The sequence below is a fragment of the Telmatherina bonti genome (genome assembly GCF_933228915.1).
Source record: "Telmatherina bonti genome assembly, chromosome: 14".
Lineage (NCBI taxonomy): Eukaryota > Metazoa > Chordata > Actinopteri > Atheriniformes > Telmatherinidae > Telmatherina > Telmatherina bonti.
In genome coordinates, this window is record NC_136612.1 from 29,063,281 (window position 1) to 29,086,343 (window position 23,063).

Genomic DNA, 23,063 nt, shown 5'->3' on the forward strand with positions numbered 1-23,063 from the left:
CTGTTAAACACATATTTTACACACATTTTTGTCTGGCTGATGGAAAATAGCACAAGTTGATAAAATGAACCTCCTGCTAAATGTTACATAGCTAATAATGTTGCTCATTGTCTTTCAGCAAGTTCCACAAAACTTGCAAGAACATCAATGCTGGTGGAATATAACAAATAACCATTTAAACAAAAGATGTATTTTAGTGTCCTCTAAACTGGAGTGAAAAGTCTGTTGTGTATAAATGTAAGGCTAACGTTACCATAGCTTTGCTAAAGCTATGGTAACGTAAAGGTATGAAATCTAATTTTATATGCTACACCAATGGTTGTATTAATACATTGCATTTCATATACTTAGTAACAGCAACCATTGTTACATCCGTCCATCCATCCAGTCCCAAATGATGTTTAACTCCAACACTAATTCAATATTAAAACTTGGCTGCCAGACCTCCTACAGACTGGAACTGATATTTATTCTTCTGAAAGATTAATGTTGCGGTGTGTTTGCCTGTTCATTCATATACTGTAAGTATGCAGAGAATGGATAAAAAGGGACCCACTTATAGAGCTTTTACCCCTGTTTACAGTCATTATAACCATGTTAAAGTTGTTTATTAGGGTAAAAAGCCTCAGATCTTGTCAAGAGTAGAAAAGATTGGAGAAAAAAAGGAAAAGTAGATAGACTTAATCTTATCATGCTAGTGCTGGCAATTTCTAATAAACAAACTGGCACTGAAATTTGTTGCCCAACAAAACTATACCACCATTTGTGGTTAATTTAACAAAGTTAAAATAATGTATTTATTTTATCATGTAGGAGTTTTTATGAGTCATTGCATGAACAAATAAGATAATAAAGATTAATAAAGGTGTATTTTCCATTAAAACTACTTATAAATGTTTAGTCTTTAACATGCACTGCAGAAATATTTCTTGGCATTGTTTAAGTATTGAATATATACTGAGATAGTATCCTGGAGGCTGAGCCTATAGTTACAGAGTCTGTGCATAGAAAAAGTATGAATGCAGTATAGTGTCTAAACAAACCGACGTGCAGTGTTAACTTCATAATCGCCATAGAAGATACCATCAGAGATCAGAAAACTCCACAAAGAAACGTTAAATTCTCTTCTGTTGATTCTTTTCTTAGTATAATCTGTGTATTATACTCAATTGTGACTCAGCTCTTATTGAAGTGCCATATTAAAGTGCTGCAGGGCATTGCTTTCCACACATTTTACCTGTAATTTGTATTTTAATTTATCATTTTGTTGTCATACACTTTTTGCCTAACTTGGCAAACTGAAGTCACAAACAGTTAATTAGTAAACAATAGTGATCTCTCATTCCTTTTATTCTCCCAAATTGTCTTTACTTCATCGCTGTGGATTAAACAGTTCAAGCCTGCTGTGTGTTTTGTTGCTGGCTGGTTGCAGCATATCCAGAGGGTACAGTCTCTGTACGCATGACGTCCCTCTCCAATCGAGTTGAAACTTGCCCCGCTGTGTGGCAGGTGAAACCTGTCTAACCTCACTGGTAACGGATGCACAGCTTATTGACAATGATAAGCGTTGGAGGAGAGCAACATGGTCACCTGTTTGCCCGTCTCACATGAATCTTGGACTCCCCGCTGTTTGGTGAGAACCGTACGGGCAACCGGACGGGGGAGGGGGCAGGAATTACTGGTGAGGTGTTTGCTTGTCACCGTGGCGAATGAGTGTATTATTTGAGCAGGAATATGAGAGCGGGGGAGTTGATGTTTGAAAGAGAGGTCGTGTTGACATGCTGTAGTTTTTATTTCAGAGCTTGTAAGACTTGTCGCGGCAGCTTTTTTCTGAGTTCTCCTAATATTATCCTCTCCTATTTTATTTTTCCATTTTCTCCTTTTTTTCCTCCAAAAAGAGAGAGTGAAACGCTGAATGTTGCGGCAAAATGTTTTCTCTTTGTGCCTTTCTTCTTTTTTTGTTTGTCTCCCCACTGTGTGGACGGGAGGCAGTAGAGGCAGGGCTGGCTTTTGTGAAGTTTAGCACTGGGATCACAGCTTTGTCACTCTGTTTGTGCAACCTCACACACATGCAGCACATGTGCAGGCACTGGGGTTTCTCTTCATGCAGAGGATTTGGACAAATCAACAGGAGAAATCTTCGTCGACAGACTTCATCCCTGACGGCTGAAGTTCAAGTTGTTTGCCTACAAATGACAGTTGAACCGGTTTTTGTGGAAGTGTTGAGTGATTGTTAAGATATAGCTTGAAAAAGAAAAACAAAAGAAGAACGAGAACACTTAAGACAAAAGATAGGAGTGAAGGATGAAGTAGTTGGCTCATGTTGTGGGGAAGACACAACAGTTTGGGACTGGCACGAGTGCAAGATGAAGAGATTTGGATGGAATTAGAGATATAGAGGGAGGGTGAAAGGAGACAGAAAGCAGAGAGAAGGCAGTGGGAGGGAGGAGAGACAGATGATCCAGCCCTATGGGACAGCAGTGTGTGTTTTGGGGGTGGACAGAGAGGCTTTGTATGCAGAACATCATCGGACACCGATGGGAGGGAGGCTGTCAGTTGTTCTCTGTGTGTGTCTGTAGTGCAACCAGACCTACCTCTGATCCCTGTGCCACACACACTCCTCCATCTGCTACCCAGGAGTCTGCCTTCTGCTTCCTCTGGACTGGACCCCCTCTGATTGTCTGCGAACGTCTTGCAGATCTGATTCACAGGGGTCAGGAACGACAGGTTGCGATGTGGAAAATGTGGGATTAAACTTTCCGAAGCCGGAGCAGTGACAGCCATGGATTGGAGCCAGGAGACAAAAAGTTCAGACTCTTGAGTGAATGACTGGAGGATCCCAGAGGAAAACTTGTGCCGATTTGTATTTCTGCGTCTGGACATTGTCCACGACTTTTAGTCTTTCAGTGTGTGTAGCTCATGGTGGTGGTGAACGATGCGGATCTGACTGAACTTGGCGCCCCGATGCCCGCTGCTATGCTCCCGTGTCCTGCACCAGCCGGGTCTGACTGGAGTTTCCAGAACCCGGTGGGGGTGGACTGCAGCTCCCCAGAGCCTCGCTGCATTTGGCTGGCGGTTCTTCGTGGAGCCACGGGCCCGTTGCCATCACCTACACAACCCGCCATGCCTGCTGAGCACAGTCAGGGCTCTCATCAGCTCAGGGTAAGGGGACGTCACCCCTCTTCACCAGTGCAGTGGTTAGACATGGATATTGGAAGCATCAGTCAGGGGCTGCGGTTAAATGATGATTTTTAATTAATTTCTTATTGGATAATAAGAGCATAAATGAACTTTTATTTCAGATTAATCAAAGAACACAAAGATTCTAAATGTAAGGATAAATTCACCGAATTGTCATTTTCCAGTATTTTATTTTATTTTGTTTATTTTATTTTTAAAAGATTTGATTCTGAAAAAGCAATTGCACGGGCACTTAAATGGTGTTGTATTTTACAAAACAGCATGTCGTAAATACATTTTTTGTTGCAGATGGTAACTTTTTTTGTGTTCGTTTTTGTAGAATTGGCACTCCAAATGATGACTGAAAACTGTTGAGTGTAATTTGCTGACAGATTCTTTAACCTTTCAGTGATTATCAGCAGACAGTCGTGTTGCCTTCAGGCGTTTTCTTCAGGCTCTGACTGGCTTTTGGGAAACTTCTTTGTCTCTTTGCACTGATGTACTATAGTCACATGTTTATGTAGCTGTTACCTGTCGTTAAAGCTGCAGTGGTCTGCAAAGAGCTGTTGCATACCAATTTAAGTTTGTTTAGACTAGGCACATGACTTTATATTATCTGATTATTTAGGGTTTTTCTTTAAGCCAGTGTTCAGCGAGAATATTGTCCCTGATGGGGAAAGATAGGAGGACATTCCTCAGATGATATCTGTAGGTTTTTCAGCGAGTCACACAGAGGTAAATAACAACTTGAGATCTTTCTAGGTAGGCGGATTATCAAAAAAGGTTATTTTTTTTATGATCAATTTCCTATGCTGCTTTGGATATATTTTAACTTAAATGTATGTATGCAGTGTTGTCAAACTAAAGGCAGTTTGGGGTGGCTGTGAGAAAAATCTAGAGTCAGAGATAAATTAATGTGACATAATTGGCAAATAAACTACAGCTATCTGATACTATCCAGCTGACCAATAAAAATCAGCTTGGCTTTATTTGGTCCTAGTTCATTATGATCTACTCTAATTAGAGATAAAATTGAGCTGAGCTGGACGCTGATCTGTACCTCTGGGTTCTACTTTTTGTTTTTAGACTGCACACATATGCATACATATTGCAACTGTATGGCAAGCTGCCCCTTTTATTCTTCCCAAGGTTTCTAATTAGCACTAAAGACAGAAGAAAGAGGTTGTTAAGTGGCACTTTTGGCGAGGTGTTGTAGAAGCAGCAAGCTGTGGGAGCTGTGTGACTTGCATCCCCACCCCCTATGAAATGCCCTCACAATTTAGGGCATTCGCTTCCTCGCATGATTTCATTTTCACATGGGCATTTATGTGGAATATGACTTCCCTTTAATTCCCCCGTTTCTCAGTTCTCACATCTGACTCATTGACATAGTTAAGAAATGCCACAATCAGGAATATTGAGAGTGGGGGAAGGAGACAAAGAAGCTGTACACAGCTGAGACACTTCAGGAGAGATGTGTCTCTAATAATTTCCCTGGAAGCGAAGAGGAAAAGCAGTTCCACTTAGTTGACACCATCTACTGGTGCTGATGTTGAATTTCTGAGTTTCTGTATCAATTTATCAGATCAGTCTGGAATGTTATCTCCATGGAGTTGCCCTTGTGTTGAAAAAACACATTATGCAGTCAGATAGGAATCCCATTATAATAAAAAATGCCCAAAGATCAGTTTAAGTCATATAAGACGGGGTAAAACATGACATAAGAGAACATTTAAATGAAAACGGTTGGTTCTGAGTACCTTTTCCCTCATAATGTACCTAAGCCTAGTTTTTCTGATGGTTTTTTTGGTGAAAAGTAGAAACAGCACGGATAAAAAGTCCCTGGCCACATTTAGGTCCACGTCATGTACTAACTGCATGCCTCTGCCCACTCTGCTACCACCAAGTCATGCCGTAAAAGTTATTCTGAAACTGCAGCTCCTCCTGGAAACAATTTCTGGGTCCAGGATTGAATGAAAATAACCAGAATGACCATCCTCTCTGGCAGTGAGGTATGTTTCAGTTAGTTACAGGACAGTACAAAAAGTTTGCTGTTAAAGTAGAAAACCCTGTTCAGCTGGCATTGCATCATACCCTGCAGGCCTGAACTTACTATGGGGTTAGACTGGTTTTTGAGCATACACACTATACTCACATTGGCACAGAGGTGCGAACACACACAATTACACATCCTTGGCTAAAGCAGCATCTTGTTTAAATTGCAGCGCTGCTGTCAGTATTTGTGCATGGGCCGTTTTTATTTAGACACAGTTGGAGCGTCAAACCTCCAGCAGGATATTCAGCCATGAATTTCCTTCTAAAGACATAGGATGCATTTGGACCTGCAGACGCGATGGAGCATTCCCTCTGCGTGACAGGAGAGTCCAGGAATTATCAGCACAAGATGGTTTGGCTTTTCAGTGTCCCTCTCCCGTTCCCTCTTGGCAGCCCAGCTCAGGGCTGTGGGCGCAGACAGCCATGACTGTCAGGATTAGAGGCCTGTCAGCATTTGCACCAGCCGTAAAGCTCCACTTTTCAAACAGGTTGCAGCTCTCAGCTGTTTAAAAGAGCATTATTGTTCTGTTCTGCTGGGCTTTTAGCAGGAGCCAGGCTCCCTGATGGCCATTGCATACCTCTGTTCTGCTTTACCTCTGGATGGAGTTAGGAGAGAAGTGTTGGCAGCTTTACAACTTTATCATGCAGCAGAAAAGCTAATTAGATCCTTTATTACTGGATTTTTTATGAAATATCTCAAATAACTGCGTATTTTTAGTTTTTCTGTTTTCATATTAAGCTACAATGGCTTCAGATTTTGTCACATTAATGTAAAAATCAAGCATTGACTCTGAGTAGATGCAGCATTATAAGAAAACAGATACGTTGGGTATGCTGTGTTGCTCTATTGAGTCATGCATGGTGACTCTATGGTTCTTAATTGAAATCAGGAGGAGAACTCCAGGAAAGACGTAGCCGCTGCTGTTTCAGTCTGTGTGTGTGTGTGTGTGTCACCACCTCTAAACACCCACTTGAAGCAGGAAGCTGTGGTGATATGTCAAACTGCTATGCGTTTTCAGCTGTGAAGCTTTTCTGTGTGTGTTTTAGTGACGTGGTCATCAGGTGTTAATGGGAGCTCCGAGCGATCTCTCTAATGAGCAATCAAGTGCTTTTTCTCACAATAATTGGCTTCAGAAGGCAATAACTTTTCCGAGTTTAACGTAAGAAACTGTTGAGATTTCCACTAAGAGAGAGAAGGAAGTAACTTCTTTTCTCAGGAAAACAAGGTTTTCCTCGTCTCTGTTGGCCTAAAAAACCACAGAAAAAAATTCCGAGCTGTCTTGGCTAAACATAATGTCCTGGAGTGGCCAGAGCATGGCAGCATGGAGGCTTTTCTTTCTTTTTTTTTTTTTTTTTCTGAGGTCGTGAGAGATAACACAGATCGTTAGAGGCTGCATTAGAGGTGACGATCTGGCCTGAAGGGGGGAAAGGTCGACTGTAGGTTCAGTAGAATAGCCGAGCAGAAATACACAACCCACACGGTCCAGAACAGCCGAGTGGGTTTCATTCCTGGCTCGGAGACCCAGTCAGACCCTGTGTGTTTTGGGTAATCACAGGGTTTGGTATTCCCAGCGCCGGGAGGGGCCATGTGGTCGAAACCGGCGTGCTGGAGCCTGTCCCTCGCTGGGGCCTGATACTCCTCCTCCTTCACTCCATCCTCCTCATCCTTCTTCTCTCTTTCACTCTCCCCTCCTATGCCAGTGTGTGTTTCAACTTGTCCAAACCAAACCGCTCCCTCTGAGGAATTCACTCTACTCTCTTCCTCCTTTCACCCCTTTGCTCTTTCATTTCCTCTTCTTCTCCTCTTTGCCTTTTCTTTATCGTTCTAATTTGACACTGAATGCTCCTTCCTCATGCACTCCTTTATGTGGCTCTTATGCCACACAATAAGACTTGCTGAATGCCTCTGAGACAACATAGCATGGGTTACTTTATATTGTTTAGACTGTCAGACTAAAGATCAGGCTTTTAGCATCATAGATTTATTGATGTCAATTTGCAGAATACACACTGGATGTGTGTAAATCTCTCCAACATGTATCTGCAAACTCAAAAAGCCTATTTCAGACTGAAGCTTGTTTGCACAAGGTTGTCTTCCCTTCTCCCCCCCACTGGAATATAAAAGTCATGGAAAAAATATGTGGTAAAAGTCAGCGCAGACGGATTTCCATTGCTTGAACCCATGTGGTGAGGGAGGAAGAGGAGGTGGAAGGGAGGAGAGAGGAAGGAAGGAGAAACAGGAGTGAAGGAATGGGAAGTGCTTCTCTGATGAAGAGTATATATTTATAGGAGCAGCTGGTTATCCCGCCCCGCAGTGTTAACCAACTTCCTGCATTGAGGCTGCCACTTCCTGTTGTTGTGTGGCCGCGCACAGACCTGCCAGGTCAAGTGTGTGTCCGTGTTTGTGTGTAAGCATATGGTTTTGCTATGTACTAGTGTGTGTTTGTATGTAGAGGGGTGACAGGAAGTGGGATGAGGAGATATGGGGCCGGGGGGTGTCTAGACACGTTCCCCTCTCCCTTCTAACATAAAAACACACATTGTCACACTGAAAACAAACCATAATATATAATATTATTCTGAAACTTCTTAGTAATGAGACAGACGGATGTTTCACACATGTGATTGTCGTAAACCCCGCAGCCTTGTCTTTTTTATTTGGCTGCTTTTAGGAAAGAAAAGGGCCTTTTACATCAAATCACATATAGAATGAGGTAGTCGTGGATTACTGAGTGATGAGATGTGCTTTATTTGCTGCTCGTAGGAATTCAAACAATGAAAATTACAAGTTGTGTCTTCTAGACATGTCAGCCTACCTTCATCCCAAGAGACGATGGCAGATGGGGGACATGATGTCGGAGTCCATGTGACTCATGTTTGCAGCTGCTGGTTTGTTTGTTGCTGAGTGATGTGAACTTTTGATTATTCTAGTGAAAGAAAACCAACTAAGGCGATTATCACCAATACGAGAGCCAGCATATATGTACTTAATACAATTAAAATAAATTTAGTTTCATCATACAATTAAATAATTAGTCCATTTTGTAAGAACCTTTTTTTTTTTTGTAAAAGCCAAAGTCAGAAAATAATTGCCAAGCTGAGGAAACAAGTTTCCAACAAAACCAGGCTCTGCAAGGCCGGCCATCTACCTACCAACATGCACCATGACTAAACCAGCGAGGCCTGCTGAGAAACAGAGAAAAGCACAAGTTAATGACAAAAATATTGTCAAATATTTATACATGGTGAGTAAAGAGAGAGAAACAAAGGATGTAATGGAGCGTCCTGCAGCTGTCTAAGCCTTTAACAGCATCACTAAAGGGATAAGCCAAGTCAGCCTTAACTATTAGCTTTATTAAAACAGCAACTTTTAAGCATCATCTTTACATTAGAGAAGTTGTCTCCTCCTAAACCCAAACTGGGAACTGGTTTCAAAAGAAACAGGCTTGCAGACCCTGCTTCACTTTCTGCTTTCAGAAACTTTAAGAAGCACAAGGAAACTAGCAGCCTGAAAACAAAGTCTTCTGTTGGGAAAATATCAAACGTTGAGATCTTTAAGACCCAGCAGAGCTTGGTCACAATTATGTTAAATGTGAGCATAAAAATGTCAGATTTGGCCCAGTATTCAACAAGGAGCCAATGAAAAAGATGGTAGAAGATTGTCAAATTAGAAAAAAAATAAGTTAAAGTTAAAAAAAAAACTACATTATCAGTAGCTGAGCTTCCTGTGTGAAAAATATTGTCAAAAATGTGCAGAAGAGTTTTTATTTAGCATGTCTTGATGAAACAGTCTCTATTTTCTTTTTGGAGATAATCCCTACAGTATTATTTTTTCCCTCTTCATGAGCTCAAATTTCTCATTGTGACAACTTCTGCTGAGTTACCAACCACTGGCATGTGGCCCCAGTGTGGCCCACTCTGGCAATATAACCAGGCTCTGTTTATTTCCATCTCACTAGTCTAGTTAAAAGCATGTCTGATTCTCATTTATTTTTTGCTGATTTCAAAAGACTGTTACTGTTTTGCCTCCCTGATAAACAGAAACTCAACTAGCCCGCATGATGAATCAGTTGTGCATGAGTTACACTGTCCAACCCATTAAGTCCAAACATATTTAGCATGCAATAACCCGCGACCATGAAAACCACAAATTTGAACATTTTTGTACAAAAGATAGCACACCAAAGAGGAAAGACAAGTTTAAACCTTTTTTAGTATAATATCAGAAGTTAATTTAGTTGCTTTTCGATCCGGCTGGTTTTGTCCACTGAAAAAAAAGAAACAATAAACGTTTTTTTGCTTGGGAAAGGTACAAAAGTCAATATCAATAAAAGGTAAAAGGACAATGGAAACAGATTAATAAGGCAAGCGATTAATGCACCGATCAGCAAAGTCATCCAGGAGTACACAGTTGTTATATTTGTTATTCTGATGTTTCACTTTCCATTTCTGCACTTTGTCAACAGGAATTAAATTGTTGTAATTCACTGTTGACTTCTTGTGGGGCAAAATTTGGGAGAAGGAATAATTACGAAGATTGAAAGATCTTTCATCCATTAGCCAATACTCTGTCTCAGCTGGCACTGACCAAAGGCTTGAATGGACCGTCTGTCTGACTCTACTTGACCTTTAAACTCTATGCAGTTTGTTTTTTCTGAGTGCAAGCTATGCTACAAGTTTCAAACTCCAGTTTTAGTTTCTGTGGATGATCCAGACAGATGCGGCTTTGCATAAAATTTTTTTGGTAAAAGTAATGGAAAGACATCAGATGGTGATTAATGAATCTCATGAAACTTTTCCCCCAAAGTCGGGTGACGTTTCAAAGCTGCAACACAGCAGAGCAGAGCCGACCTCTGACCACTGACGTGCCCACCCTCCTGTCATCTTCCTCCTCCTTCCTGCTCCTGCCTGTTTGGTCAGGTGATTGTATTTGACTGACAGATGTGGGTTGTCGGGGCAGCACGATGGTGATAGTTCTCACGTGTGTCTGTCAGCTAAGCTCACTGGGCTTATTTACTCAGCAGCAGGAATGAGTTATTTAGAGGGTGGGTGGAAATCTGCCTTTACTCTCCACTAAGAGCTCAGTGGAGTTTGAACTTTTCTCCCTGTCATCAGACCACGGTCACTGTGCTCTAAAATGGGAGAAGCACCACATTCTCTCCTTGGCCCTGTCTAGACATGGGCCCTTCCTCATTACAGACCCCCGCAAGTGTTCTTTTGGACTATTGTTCTCAGGGCCGTCGGCATGTGACTGACCTGGCTGAGCTACATTCAGGAGGAAGCGGCTAATTAACTATCCAGCACTCGAGAGTTAATGTCACTGAGTTGGGTTGCATCTGGAAAACTGTTGTATTTTTATTTTGTGGTGGTGCTAATAATAGCTAAAACATGCAATTTCCTCCTTTTTGACAAACAATTTCTACTATTAATACAGTGATCTAAAGTCTTTGTGTGGACTTCCTCACATTTCTTTGCTGCAGATTTGATATCCCAAATGAGTCTTTTTATGATACATCATACCCGGATATAATTTATTTGGCTGAATCTCTGTTTGCGTGTTAACAGGCTAAGGGGCAGAGGGATGGCCTCTCCTCAGCTGATGAGAACCCTCGACCTCCGATGGCAACCCGGCCTGGAAGGGAAGGGGTCGGTGTGGGCTGGAAGGGTCCCCGAACGCTGATTCTACATAAGAACTCCCAGGGTTTTGGTTTCACGCTACGCCACTTCATCGTTTACCCCCCAGAGTCCGCCCTGCACACCAACCTCAAGGTGAGGCCTGCAGATGTCTGCAGCATCTCAACTAAGTATCCAGTGTTAAATGATTTTGAAATGGGCCTTTGTCTTTGTTTTGATAAGTCGTAATGTCAACTTCCATATGTATTTCCACAGCTCACATTGTCTCTAAAAGGGTTTTCTGAGGCTTTTAACTGGCAGAACTCAGGACAGAGCCAACTTTGAGCTTTGAGATCAAACCAATCATTCTGTAGCTGAGGGTGAATAAGGTTTAGCTGAGTAAAATTAATGCAAAGTGGGAAAACAAGCTTAGCTGATTAGAGACAGCAGACTGAACAAACTGAAGCTGTTAAAGCTGCTATTAAAAGAAAACAAAAAGAAACTATGCAGACAAAAACAGGATCATGGAGGTGTGTGTGTGTGTGTATATATATATAATATATATAATATATATACATACATATATATAATATATATACATACATATATATGTATATATATGTATATATGTATATGTATATGTATATATGTATATGTATATATGTATGTATATATATATATATATATATATATATATATATATATATATATATATATATATATATATATATATATATATATATATATATATATATATATATATATATATATATATCCAAAGCCTGACAAATCTGACAAAAAAGTGCTACCCTTGTTTATGTCTCGAGACTTTTTCATCCTTTGTGTTTTGTGGAACGAGCCTCTGTCTGAGCCAGTGGTCATTTAGCTCTTTTAGGAGGGGGGGGTTCAAACGACTCCAGATGTGAAATTGAGGGATATGGAGGCAAGGGTGGGGTGAGCCAGCCGAAACAAGACAACCATTATTTTTCTACCACCCCACCAGTCAGCAGCTGCTGATATAGTAGCAAGCATTGAATGAGATCTGTTGTGTTACGCTGGTACCACTCACCAACAGTCAGGCTGTACCAGGCCAAAGCAGACAAAAGGCCCTCTGCTGGCTTTTGGACCTGGTTCTGTCTTTGTGTTTTCTGCCTGTGAGAGGACAAGGATCACATGGTGTTTTTAGGACAGTCTAACTCACAAAGCTCCTTGTTCTTATCTGGAGATACCGCGTGGAAGTCTCCCAAATTACTTACATACACCCAAACTACCCAAATGTTTACTAGGTGACTCAGTTGGGTTGTGATTTTTTTATTTTTTTATTCCCACTGTTTATTAATCCTGAAAGTCTTTAAGGATCTTCAGTGTCGGGTGGAAAGCATTATTTCTTATTTTTCATTATTTCAGTTTCACCTGGCTGTGAAAAACTGAATTATGGGTGTAAATTTGTCTTATTGCATCATAGCTATGTTGTACATCTGCAAAATGGAATGCAGCTTGTAAACAGGATCTCATAGCTCATGTTTAAAGCCTCTCGAATGAGTGAAGGCAGGATATATTACTGTAATTTGCACTCTGACTAACACAAAAGATATTTTATTTATTTATTTTTTTTTTTACCTGTCAAGAAGCACAATTGGTATAACCACATGAAAAATAAGGTGTTAAAGACATTACATGTAAATGATCGTGCTCTTCAGAGGAGCTGTTTTCATCAGAACAAATGCGCAGTCTTTACGTTGCTTTTCGAGTGTTTGGGATCTGCAGAAATAAGTTAATAAGTAAAGCTGTGGATATCTGGACTCCCTTCTGGTTCCGGATGTGCTGTGATCGGGACTGGGCTGTCAATGTCCGTCCGCAGCTCCAAGTTCTATTCTGGGGTCGGCAGCTTTCCTTTCTCTGTCTCTAAACCCCCCACCATTGTCTGCAGAGCCTGGAATGAGCCCACTCAGCGCAGCATAAAGCCAGGCAGCAGTCAGCCCACCGTTTTCCTAACTCTAAACTGCCCACTCAGCTCAGTATGCGTGTGTGTCGGTGATCAGAGAAGCGGCAGCTATCAGATCTCACCTTCATGTGTTCGCTGCAGTGGATGATGTCATGTGTACCTGCAGACTGTCTAACCTGAAAGGCGGTTTCATTGTAACAACACACAACTTCAACAGTCCTTGAAAACAAAGGTGGTTTCTCTGGAAGTTTGATTCCACGGATCAGGAAATTCTTTTCAGCAGAAATATGAAGATGATCTTAAATCTCAGATATCTCTTTGACATCTCACCCATAACCTTGGTGGTTGGAATGAGTGATTATGGTTCGTTTAAATAAAATGATATTAGGGGATATTATACGTTTTATACATGATTCAAACCTTGTATCTGCATTGTGCAGCATGTCTGTGAGCAACAGACTTTGTCCACTTTTCAGATACTGAATGACAAAAAAGAACATTTCTATACTGAGGCTTTCATTATTGATCTAAAAAACTCTTTTCAGTTTTCTTTTGTATGATCAGATAAAAACTATCTCAGGTCTAAAACTGTTACAGAACTCAACGACGCGTGTGCTGACTAAGACCAGAAAGTGACACATATTACACCTGTGTGCCGAAGGGTTGATTTTAAGGTTCTGTTAATGGTTTTTAAATGTCATAAGGGTCTTGGATCTTCTTGTCATTGTTTTTACCTCATGAGCCTTGATGGACCCTGAGACCCTCTGGCACTGGCCTTGTAGTAATTCCCAAAGCTAGAACTCAGACCTATACTGAGGCTATAGTGTGGAATAGCCTGCCAGAGGATGTTAGGGCTACAAAGACAGTTCATAATTTTAAAGGCAGGTTCAAGACTTACAGATTTAATATGGCTTTTAACTAGTGTTTTATTTTATTATATTTTGTCATTTGCATCGCTGCTATGGGGCCCTGCTGACCTGTCACAAAGTAGTCACCTGGGCTTGAGATGGTGACTGGAGCTTCTCTGTATTCAGTCACAAGCTTTATAAGTTTTAATAGATTGTGTACACAAAGTTTGTATGTGTGTGTATGGGAGGGGGCGGGTTCAATGTGTAAAGCACCTTGTGATATGTTTTTAATATATGAAAACTGCTTTATAAATAAAATTTTATTTGATTTAACATGAACTGACTTGATTTGTGTTCTGTCTCTTTCTTTCCTCTGTAGGATGAGGAGAACGGTAATGGAAAGGGTAAGCCATCTTTAGTTTTTGTTCCCTCTTTTCTCTTGGTTTAACCTGCTACAGTGGGATCACAATGATGTAATGAGCTGGGACCTTATGTACACCCTCCTCTCACAGCTACTCAGTAGTTTATCTGCTCCACCTACAGGATACTATGCAGCACTGCATCTGAACTTGTTTAGCCCTAGCATTAGCATGAGCCTTGGATGATGTAAACACAGGTCCTCAAGTACAGATATGAAGCATCCAGGATGCTCTGATAATCAGATATGATCACACCGCTTGGGCTCATTTCAACAACTGCAGTGAGCGCAGCATCACAGCCTGCTGTATTTACAGGGTGATGCCTTTTAACTCCTTCCTCTGTTTGATTAGAGCTGAGTCTGGAAATTATTTGGTCCTCCTATTAATTCAGAGGATCTTAATTTGCAGCTTTAGAGGGACACGCGTGTAGTTTTCTGCAAGCAGAAGAATCTCTGACACAGATGTGACAGTTCAGTTTATAATGCAACTTTCCATCTCTTGCATCATGCTTATCACATAGCTCATCTCCATCCAGTCCCCATACCAGCTTTAAATGTATTGTTGGAAATTATAATGACATTTTTCCGGTCACTGAATTTGATCAGAATCTGGGGCATATTTTACTGAAAGGTGTGAGGTAGCCACTTTTAATGAGATGACATAAACTGCAGTTTGTTTTTTTTGTTTTTTTTAGAAGATACTTTATTCCAAAGCAACGAGGGACTAATACGTTAGAAGAAATTAAAAAAGCAACTTGTTTATCAGAAGAAAACTGATCTAATTTCTGAACTACATCTGCTCATAATCTTCTGATTTCCATGTTAATCCTAGGTGTAAATATGGTGTTCCTTCGGACCAGATAGAAACATTGGTCTCATTCATAAACAACTCACAAAATCCTGTCAAGATAAAGTAAAACCATTTAGTGTGTCTACCTCCCGATCTTTCCTAAATCTACTTTGTGTTTTTTATCATGCAGGGTATCAGAAAGGTCGTCTGGAGCCGATGGACACCATATTTGTAAAGAATGTGAGGGAAAAGGGCCCGGCTCATCAGGCAGGTTTGTGCACAGGTAAGAAACATGATCAGCATGATTTGCATGTGAAATCTGTTGCGGATACCACTGGTGACGTGATGCAGCTGATGTAGGATGTTATGTAAGATGCAAAGAGAAGGGTTACTCTGGGAAACAAATAAGATTTATGGATAAAACAGATTATAAAGACAGTTTATCTTCTGGGTTGATGGTTATTTCATGAGCAGTAAGTCAGAAACCATTTGGGCAGCCCTCCTCCTCAGGTGTATGTGAACGTGACAGAGCTGTGGAAGTGTTCCTGTTTTGTTTTGCAGCCTCAGCAAGGCAGCTCAGACAAACCAAAACTGTGCAATGCACCATTATGAGCCAGCCTATCCCCAAAGCCACATGCTTGCCTGAACACATACAAACACACACATTCTGAACACTTCCTATGTATTTCACATGCAATTTGAAGATAGTTATGCATCACCTTTTTGCAGCTTTACTTCATTACATAACTGCTTTTTATGTTGCCAGACATACTTATTAGACAGCTGAGGGATATTTTAACCAGATGTATGTGTTAATATTTCAATCGCAATGACAAAGTGCAGAAGGTGGCGTTTTGTATCGCTTGTGCCTTTTTATCGTTCTGGGCGAAACACAGATGATGAGCTTAATGTTTTGCCTGCATGTTTTTGGGTTTGTTGAAATTAGACACAGTAATAGAACTTCTTTTTATTTTTCCTCGCTGCATTTCCTGTTTTAACGCCTGCATGGATCTCTCAGGGAAAATAGTCCCTGCTCAGTCTCCATAGTTTTCTTTCCTGCAACATTAAAGCTTAGAAATCAAGATAACATTTACTGTCAGGGGTGTTAGTTATAATATGTGTTTGTTCTTCAGGGGATCGTCTGGTAAAGGTGAACGGTGAGAGTATTCTCGGAAAGACATACTCGCAGGTGATCGCCCTCATTCAGAACAGGTAAGACCTCTTCCCTGTCAGCACTACAGAAGAGTTTTTATGGAGTTGATTTATTGAAACACTTGGTTGTTTTATGCTGTGCCATCTTATTACTGAGATGAGAAACACCTAATTGTTTGTATGAGTTTGAAATGCTTTTAGAAAGAGTACCCCGAAGCAGTGTACGCTGCACATTCACCTGTTCTGCACAAGCTCAGATGCTCATCGTGTCCAAAGGGGAAATTGAAACTTGAAAAATGATTTGACTTGTGTTTTGATCCTGGATTCTTGAGTGTAAGAGCAGAATTTATGACATCTGCCAGGACGGAGGTTATGTCTTCAGCTTTGTTGCTTTGTTTGTCTGTCTGTTAGCAATGTAACTCGAAAAGTTATGGACAGATTTTGATTTACAGTTATAATGGTGGTGTCCAGAGAATGTCCAGGATCACTGGCAATGTGATGTTAAATACACTAACAATTAACCCAGATTACAGAATATGCCCTTCTTTTCAAATATCTTCAAGACTATTGTTGCCATTTGCTTCATCTTGGTGTCTGAGGGGATGTTTCCAGGGTCAAAGATTCTAAATAAGATGTTGCATCAATCCAGATAACAGAAATAGTGATATTAGCTGGAGATATTGGCATGGGGTTGGTAACTGGGTCGGCTTTTGAGGTTTTTCTCGGGTCAGTGTAGATAGAGGGTAGATAGCTTTTAGATATTGTTTGTGTTTCACTAAAAAATAGCCAAAAGCTGAAGATCATTGACTGTTTTTTAGTTGATTTAATGGAAAATGTGAAGAGCCCACTGCAAGGAAATAGTCGGTCAAATTTAGATGTCTGCAGCTCTGAAGACAAAGTGCATTGTAAATGTAAAAGTCTGAGAGGCATTTAGGCATTGCAGAGATATTCATCACATGTTTTACTGTGATTTGATAGAGATTTAGAGTTACATCTGCATTGTCACAAAGGGATGTTCAGAGTTTTTTTGTGTGTTGTTTAGACTTTTTTAGATGAGTCTGAAACCTTTTTTTTTTTTATTTTTGCAATTACCCATCTTCATCTTAGTTTTTATTCTATATGAGTAACATATACTTCCACATCTCTCAAGTGTTTACTTTACACAGCAAAAGTATTCAATAATTTTTCAATATACCTTGTGATTGCAGAGATGGACTCATTTCATTTTGTCATTTTCATGCAGAGGCCTAAAAAATAGGTACAAGGATGAATTTGCTAAAGCCGTTTAGTTAAAAGTGACCCTAACCGGTTTACACATCAGCTTGACTGTAGCCTTGTTAATCCAGAAAATTCAAATGATAATTTCTGGTCTTGTAAAGTAGCTATCAATATTAAAATAAAAATTATTTAAGAGACTAAACTTTCATTTTTTTTTTTTTTTTTTTGCATGTTATTGATTTTATCCTTAAATGTGTCAAGATTTTTAAAAATGATAATGGTTTGTGTTTGTAAAAAGCAAGCTAACATTGCATCCGTTGGATTAAACATTTCTATAATGTCAAATTCTTAAATTGAAAAGTCAGAAAATGTACCGATTTTAACACAAAATCATTGTATTTTATCAGATTGGAGCATTTTTCTATTTCTCACAATCTAATAAGTTGTTTGTTCGTTCTCTCCTCCGATCTTTCTTGGCCTGTTTGCATCCTGCAGTGAGAGTGTATTGGAGCTCTCTATTATGCCAAAAGATGAAGATGTGCTTCAGTTGGTAAGTGTGAGTACAAAACTTTCCACACATTTTTTACTCTCTTTAGGCACCCCCGCAAAACTAACCTCCATATGAGACAAAACTTGCGTCTGTATATTAGTCTATGACACAGCCGAGCAGTGCGTATTATTTGAGCTTGTTGGTAGAGTCTCTTCATTCAGTCATTGTCCAAAAATGTAGAGATTTTGTTAGAATGACTGGAGAGTGACTCACAGGACCTCTGCTCTGAGTTAAAATGACAGCATCTATTAAGAGCTGTGGATGTTTTGGGGAAAAAAACAACCTCTGTCCTCATTTACACACACACACAGACACACACACACCCATGTGCTGTATAAGACATTTTTGTCACTCCGCAGGTTTCACCATGCACGCTTGCATGATCCGACATGCATCACCTCGCCGCCCATCCTGCTAACTGGGAACAACACTTCAAGACGCGAGTCTAGATGGTAGCGATTGCGCTTGCACATGCGGAAACATCATCAAAAGGAACCAAAAATGCTTTTTTTGTTTGAAGTATTCTGCCTTTTCTTAACGTTATGAGCCCACTCCTCTGCCCACAAGTTCCTCCCCCTCGCTGCTGCGCCTCTATCTGCTTGAATTCCTGGCATGACATCACCGGTGCTGCGCCTCCCCTTCTACACTCCCACAGGGTGGAGTAAGTCAGAGAAGGAGAAGAGGGAGAGAGGAAGGATCTCAGGAGAAAACAAGTTGATCAGCAAAGAGAAATAAGTGAAAGAAAAGGCAAAAAGTTTGCTGGATAAGGAAGGTGTGAAATATGGAGGACCGGAGCAGGAGGGGGTCGCGTCAGGACTGTTGGTGAGGAGAAGTCCGTGTTGTCTTCTGCTCTTCCTTCTAAATATCTTGTGCTGAAAAGCTCAAATCACAAGCTGTGGAGACATTTTGACTTCTGTTTGGCTGCTTAATCGATTAGTTAAACCTTCAAAACAACGTCTGTGCGATTTAGTGTCACGAGAGTGGAAAGCAGTCTGTGAACAGGCTTGTTTTTGTTCTGCTCAAAATAAATGTGACTGCTGAGTATTGATGAAGCGATGTAGGGCATGGGCTTGTTGTTTGCATTGGTTTCTCTTAAATCAGTGTGTGTATCAAGATGACATTGCCACAGACCTTCTTATTTGCAGCTGACTGTTTTGTAATGAATGTTGTGGCTTTTCCTCCAGAGAGCTGATGCATTTTATTTGCTGACATTTGTGTGTTGAGAGCTGAAGCCCTGGGGACACACCGTGGCAAAAGGGTTGAACTGAGGGATCCAGTCCGTTTAAATTTGCTGAGGAATGGAGCTATCTTTAATCGCGATCATTGCATGTTGTTTTCAGACTTGTTTTGGGAAAGAGCAGGTTATGATTGAGCGTTCCTCGCACATGCCACAGCTGCACGCACCTGTTTTGCAATTTTTTTCTTGTCTTACTGTCATGTTTTTTTTTCTCACTTTATATCCATCTCCCTCCCTTCTCCAGGCGTACTCCCAGGATGCCTACCTGACAGGTAACGAACCCTACTCTGGGGGAGCAGAGAACCTCCCGCCACCACCTTCCCTCTGTTACCCACGTACCAAGACCACGTCTTTATCTGGAGCCGCCTTGTCTTCCCCCATGGGCCAGAACCAGCTGGATAACTGGAGTCGCTGGCCTGGCTCTTCCAGCCCCTCGTCCCCCCTGGACAACCGCTCTACTGTGGGAAGTCCTGCTAGCTGGCAGGAAGGGCGAGCAGGTGAGCCAGGCGGCGTGGGTCACAGCAGTCCAGCTCACCGCACAGAGGAGATCCAGTACGGTATGACCAGCCAGCAGCCTCAGGGTCAGATCCGAGGACGCTCCTACTCGTCTTCTTCCTCATCAGGGGGTCCTCTGTCCAGCCCGCTGCAAGTCCACTACCCCAACCACCACAGTGCCACTTCCTCTCAGGCTCAGCCCCGCATGTCCATCTCAGCTTGGACCAGTCCACCCTTGCCCCAGGTCAGCCACAGTCGTAGCGGTCGCTGCCAGCAGGCCCTCTCTGACTGGTACTACAGCCAGCTTCCTGAGCACTCAGGAAAGAGCATGCAAATCCGCCACCGCAGCTACTCTCAAGACCGGCTCAGTGAGACAAGAAGGCAGCAGCAGCGGACTGGTGGATGGCCTCATAGTGCCTCGCAGGACACCCTCTTCTTACTACAGCAGTCAGGTCCCGGACCCCATGGCGAGCCCTACTGGTCCTATGGAGATTGGGAGGCAGGCCCAGGTAGGGGCCAGCATGCCTCCAACTATACTCGAACACGCTCTGAAAACTTACTGGCCCAGTTCGATTGCCATGGCCGCTCGTTAGAGATGTTAGACCGAGCATCAGCAGGACTGTTCTCACCTCGGTCTGATAGGCCCTCGTGGTCCCAGCAGGCTCCCCAGCCATCCTCCAGGACTGATGCATACATAAGGCAGAGGGGGCATTTCATTTCAGCGCAAGCCTCTCAGATTCTCAGACACCCCCAGTCACAGTCTAACCAGCACCCCCAAACCCACAGCCCGGCCCACTCGCGACCCCAGCAGGCCGTCCCCCAGAGCAGGCGGCTTCCTCCTGGGCAGAGCATGGACGACCAGCCGGTTGGTTACCGCAGTTACAGCCCGTCTTTTTACCGCAAGACCGGCCGCATCATGCAGCAGGCTCACTCTTTCAGAGACCCATCGTACTCTGGCCCGCACTTGAACTGGAACCCAGCGCCTAAAACCAGCCCCCCAGAGGGATCATCAGCACCTCTCACTGTCTCTGCTGCATCTCCTCTCGCCTCCGCATCTCCCGAGTCCCAGGACAGAGCATACAGGCCAACAAACCACGAAAGGGAACGAGGGGTGTCAGACGGGCAGGCAGAGATTGTGGCTCAAACCCAGGAAGTGGTCCTGAGGCAGAAACCTCCCGCAGGGCGGAGGAACATGCGGCATCCCCACTACGCCCTACCAGTGGATGGACTGGAACCCTCTTTGTTTTCCCCTGATCCCAAAGACTCATCCCCAGCCCCTGGTTCTTCCCATGATGCAGCCCCACGCAAACCAAATGGCAACCTCGCCCCTCTTCCCATTGAGGATGACTCTCTAGCCTCCATCCCTTTTATAGGTAAGCACTATGTCCACTACTTCTCCTCTCCTCCAATATGACCTTTAGATTTCATTACTTCTCTGTCAAATTGGGTGTGTATTAAATGTCTATGAGAGCTTAACAGAGAGGAAACACGGAGCCATAAGCCATAATTCTGATGAAATTGTGAGTTCGGATCATGCATGTGTTTCCTTAATTTCCTTGTGGTCTGTGTATTCAGGCTCCAGGCTCCAGTTTCCATACCCCAACTGGGATGGTGCTGGTGCGTGTGTGTGTTTGTCTGTGAATGTTTGCATTAGGTAATACTGGGGCTTCCCACAGTCTTGCAGACAGATTGAATCATACGGGAGATCACTGATTCTGCCTGTCCTCTGACATTAAGGTCCCTTCACCATGCTGAGGAAACGAGGTGGAAGTTTTGACTTCCTGATGAGTGTTTGTTTGAGTCTGGGCACTAGACTGGTTTGTCATCATACACAGCTAAACGAGTGTGTGAAGGGTTATTTTTCTCTGCCATTATTTTCATTTCTAAGTTTTGTGCAGCTACATATATTGCTGACTGTGGGAGGTATCTGCGATCGTGTTCTAGCTTGCGTTGTGCTCTGGAGAGGCTGAAAATGAAAGAGCCCTGCAGCCTTCAGATTGGTTTCGATCACTTGATGTGGGCAGAAGCCATTTGGTTAAAGCAAATGCAAATGAAGTTTGTCCACGAGACAAGTCTTGCCTCGCCTCGGATCTGTCAGCACGGCGCAAGAAATGGACACTGTTCACACTAATGCTGGAAAGATTCAAATCAGATGACTAGGAGGCATGTTAAAATGAGCGTCCATGTTGGAACCTGGCTGCGTTCTGCTCCAGAAAGTCATTTTCAGAGAGCAAATACAGTCGATCTCTGCTGCTCTGTTGGCTTCTCGGAGCACATTATTGCCTCGTACCTTCGCATGAATTAAACTAAACCAGGCAGTCAGATCTGCAGGCTGGGACATGTTTAATAGCCATAAACCGAAACAAGGCTAGTTTTTCACAGACAAAATTTTTATTTTTCTTTTTGTCTTTATCTCATTGACACAGAGGTTGATAAGATCTGGGACTGTTTTTTAGTGTGTTAGTTCATAGTTGTGTTTTTTTCTTGTTACAAAAGTGTGGATGTCTGTGAGATAGCAAGCACAAAGACAGGCCATGCCTGAGGGCAAATATGTTTTTATGACGTCTTGCACTGAGATACTGAAAATTTGATTAAGTATTTTAGACTTTTATGCTTGTACAGAGTAACATTGTAAATGGTGTATTGTGATCTGCTTCTGCGTTGTCTTTCATCTTGAGTTTAGGCTGTAAAATATTTGGAGATGTTTGTCGTTGCCTTTTTAAGGAACAGAATGGGCTCATACACACTCCTATGTTCAATGCTGCCATTGTGCCACTCTGGTAGATGAAGGGATGTGTGTATGAGGGGGTCAGTCTGTGGATGTCTAAATTTCACCCGGAACACATCAGAGAAGCACCAAGACTTTCTACCCTCTTTGTTGTCTCACAGGCTCAGCCCTCTTTTTTTTTTTTTTGTTTTGTCTGTCTGGCTCAAACACTCAATTTATTTCTTAAATTTAAGTTAACGCCACATTTTGGGGTGCTGTTATTCAAACGTCAACCTTTAGATAATCCATATTCAGTCAGTAAAGACAGCATTACAGTGTTCATGGTAACAATGGGTTTCTCTTTGAGGTAATCCATTAAATTTCAAGGGAGTTGTACAGGAATGAGTCGTAAAGTAGGATGTAATCCTTTGTAAACCTATCTCCACTCCCGTCACCTTTCTTTGTAGTCCTAATCTCTGAGTCCCTGCCTCTACACATGTTCTGTGCAGAGAGAATAAAGTGTGCAGCAGCGTGTTGCTCCCCTCTGCTGGTCCATTGCTGCCCCTCTTCTCTGCGGCTGTCCGTAAATGACTGCCTTTGTTAAACCCGCAGCCTGGCTATTTCTGGGCCGTGCTGTAAACAGGCAGATTCCTTATCCCAGAGTGGGAATGTTTTCTTGCCTTATGTTGCACTTGAATATGCACAAAAGTGTAGACAAGAAAAAAGAGGTGGAGGTGGGAGTTGAAAAGAAAGGATTTAGAAAAGGGAAAATATGATAGGGGATTGCATCATAATGCTGCAAATCTTACAAAAGATGGAAGAGGAATCCTGAAAGTTGTTGCAGGAAATCAGAAA

The 23,063-nt window shown here is 42.1% G+C and overlaps 1 protein-coding gene across 1 annotated transcript in view; it reads left to right on the plus strand.

Moving 5' to 3' along the window:
- Positions 1–2,919: 2,919 nt before the first annotated feature.
- The window catches only part of arhgap23a (Rho GTPase activating protein 23a), a gene marked incomplete at its 5' end in the record, with an annotated part of 33,310 nt that continues 13,166 nt past the window's right edge, over positions 2,920–23,063 (plus strand). Inside the window, 7 exons of the mRNA XM_079253198.1 lie at positions 2,920–3,162; positions 10,801–11,004; positions 14,021–14,045; positions 15,040–15,132; positions 15,983–16,061; positions 17,715–17,769; positions 19,251–20,874. Of these exons, the coding sequence (XP_079109324.1) occupies positions 2,920–3,162; positions 10,801–11,004; positions 14,021–14,045; positions 15,040–15,132; positions 15,983–16,061; positions 17,715–17,769; positions 19,251–20,874 (2,323 nt within the window). The remainder of the gene's footprint in view (positions 3,163–10,800; positions 11,005–14,020; positions 14,046–15,039; positions 15,133–15,982; positions 16,062–17,714; positions 17,770–19,250; positions 20,875–23,063) is intronic.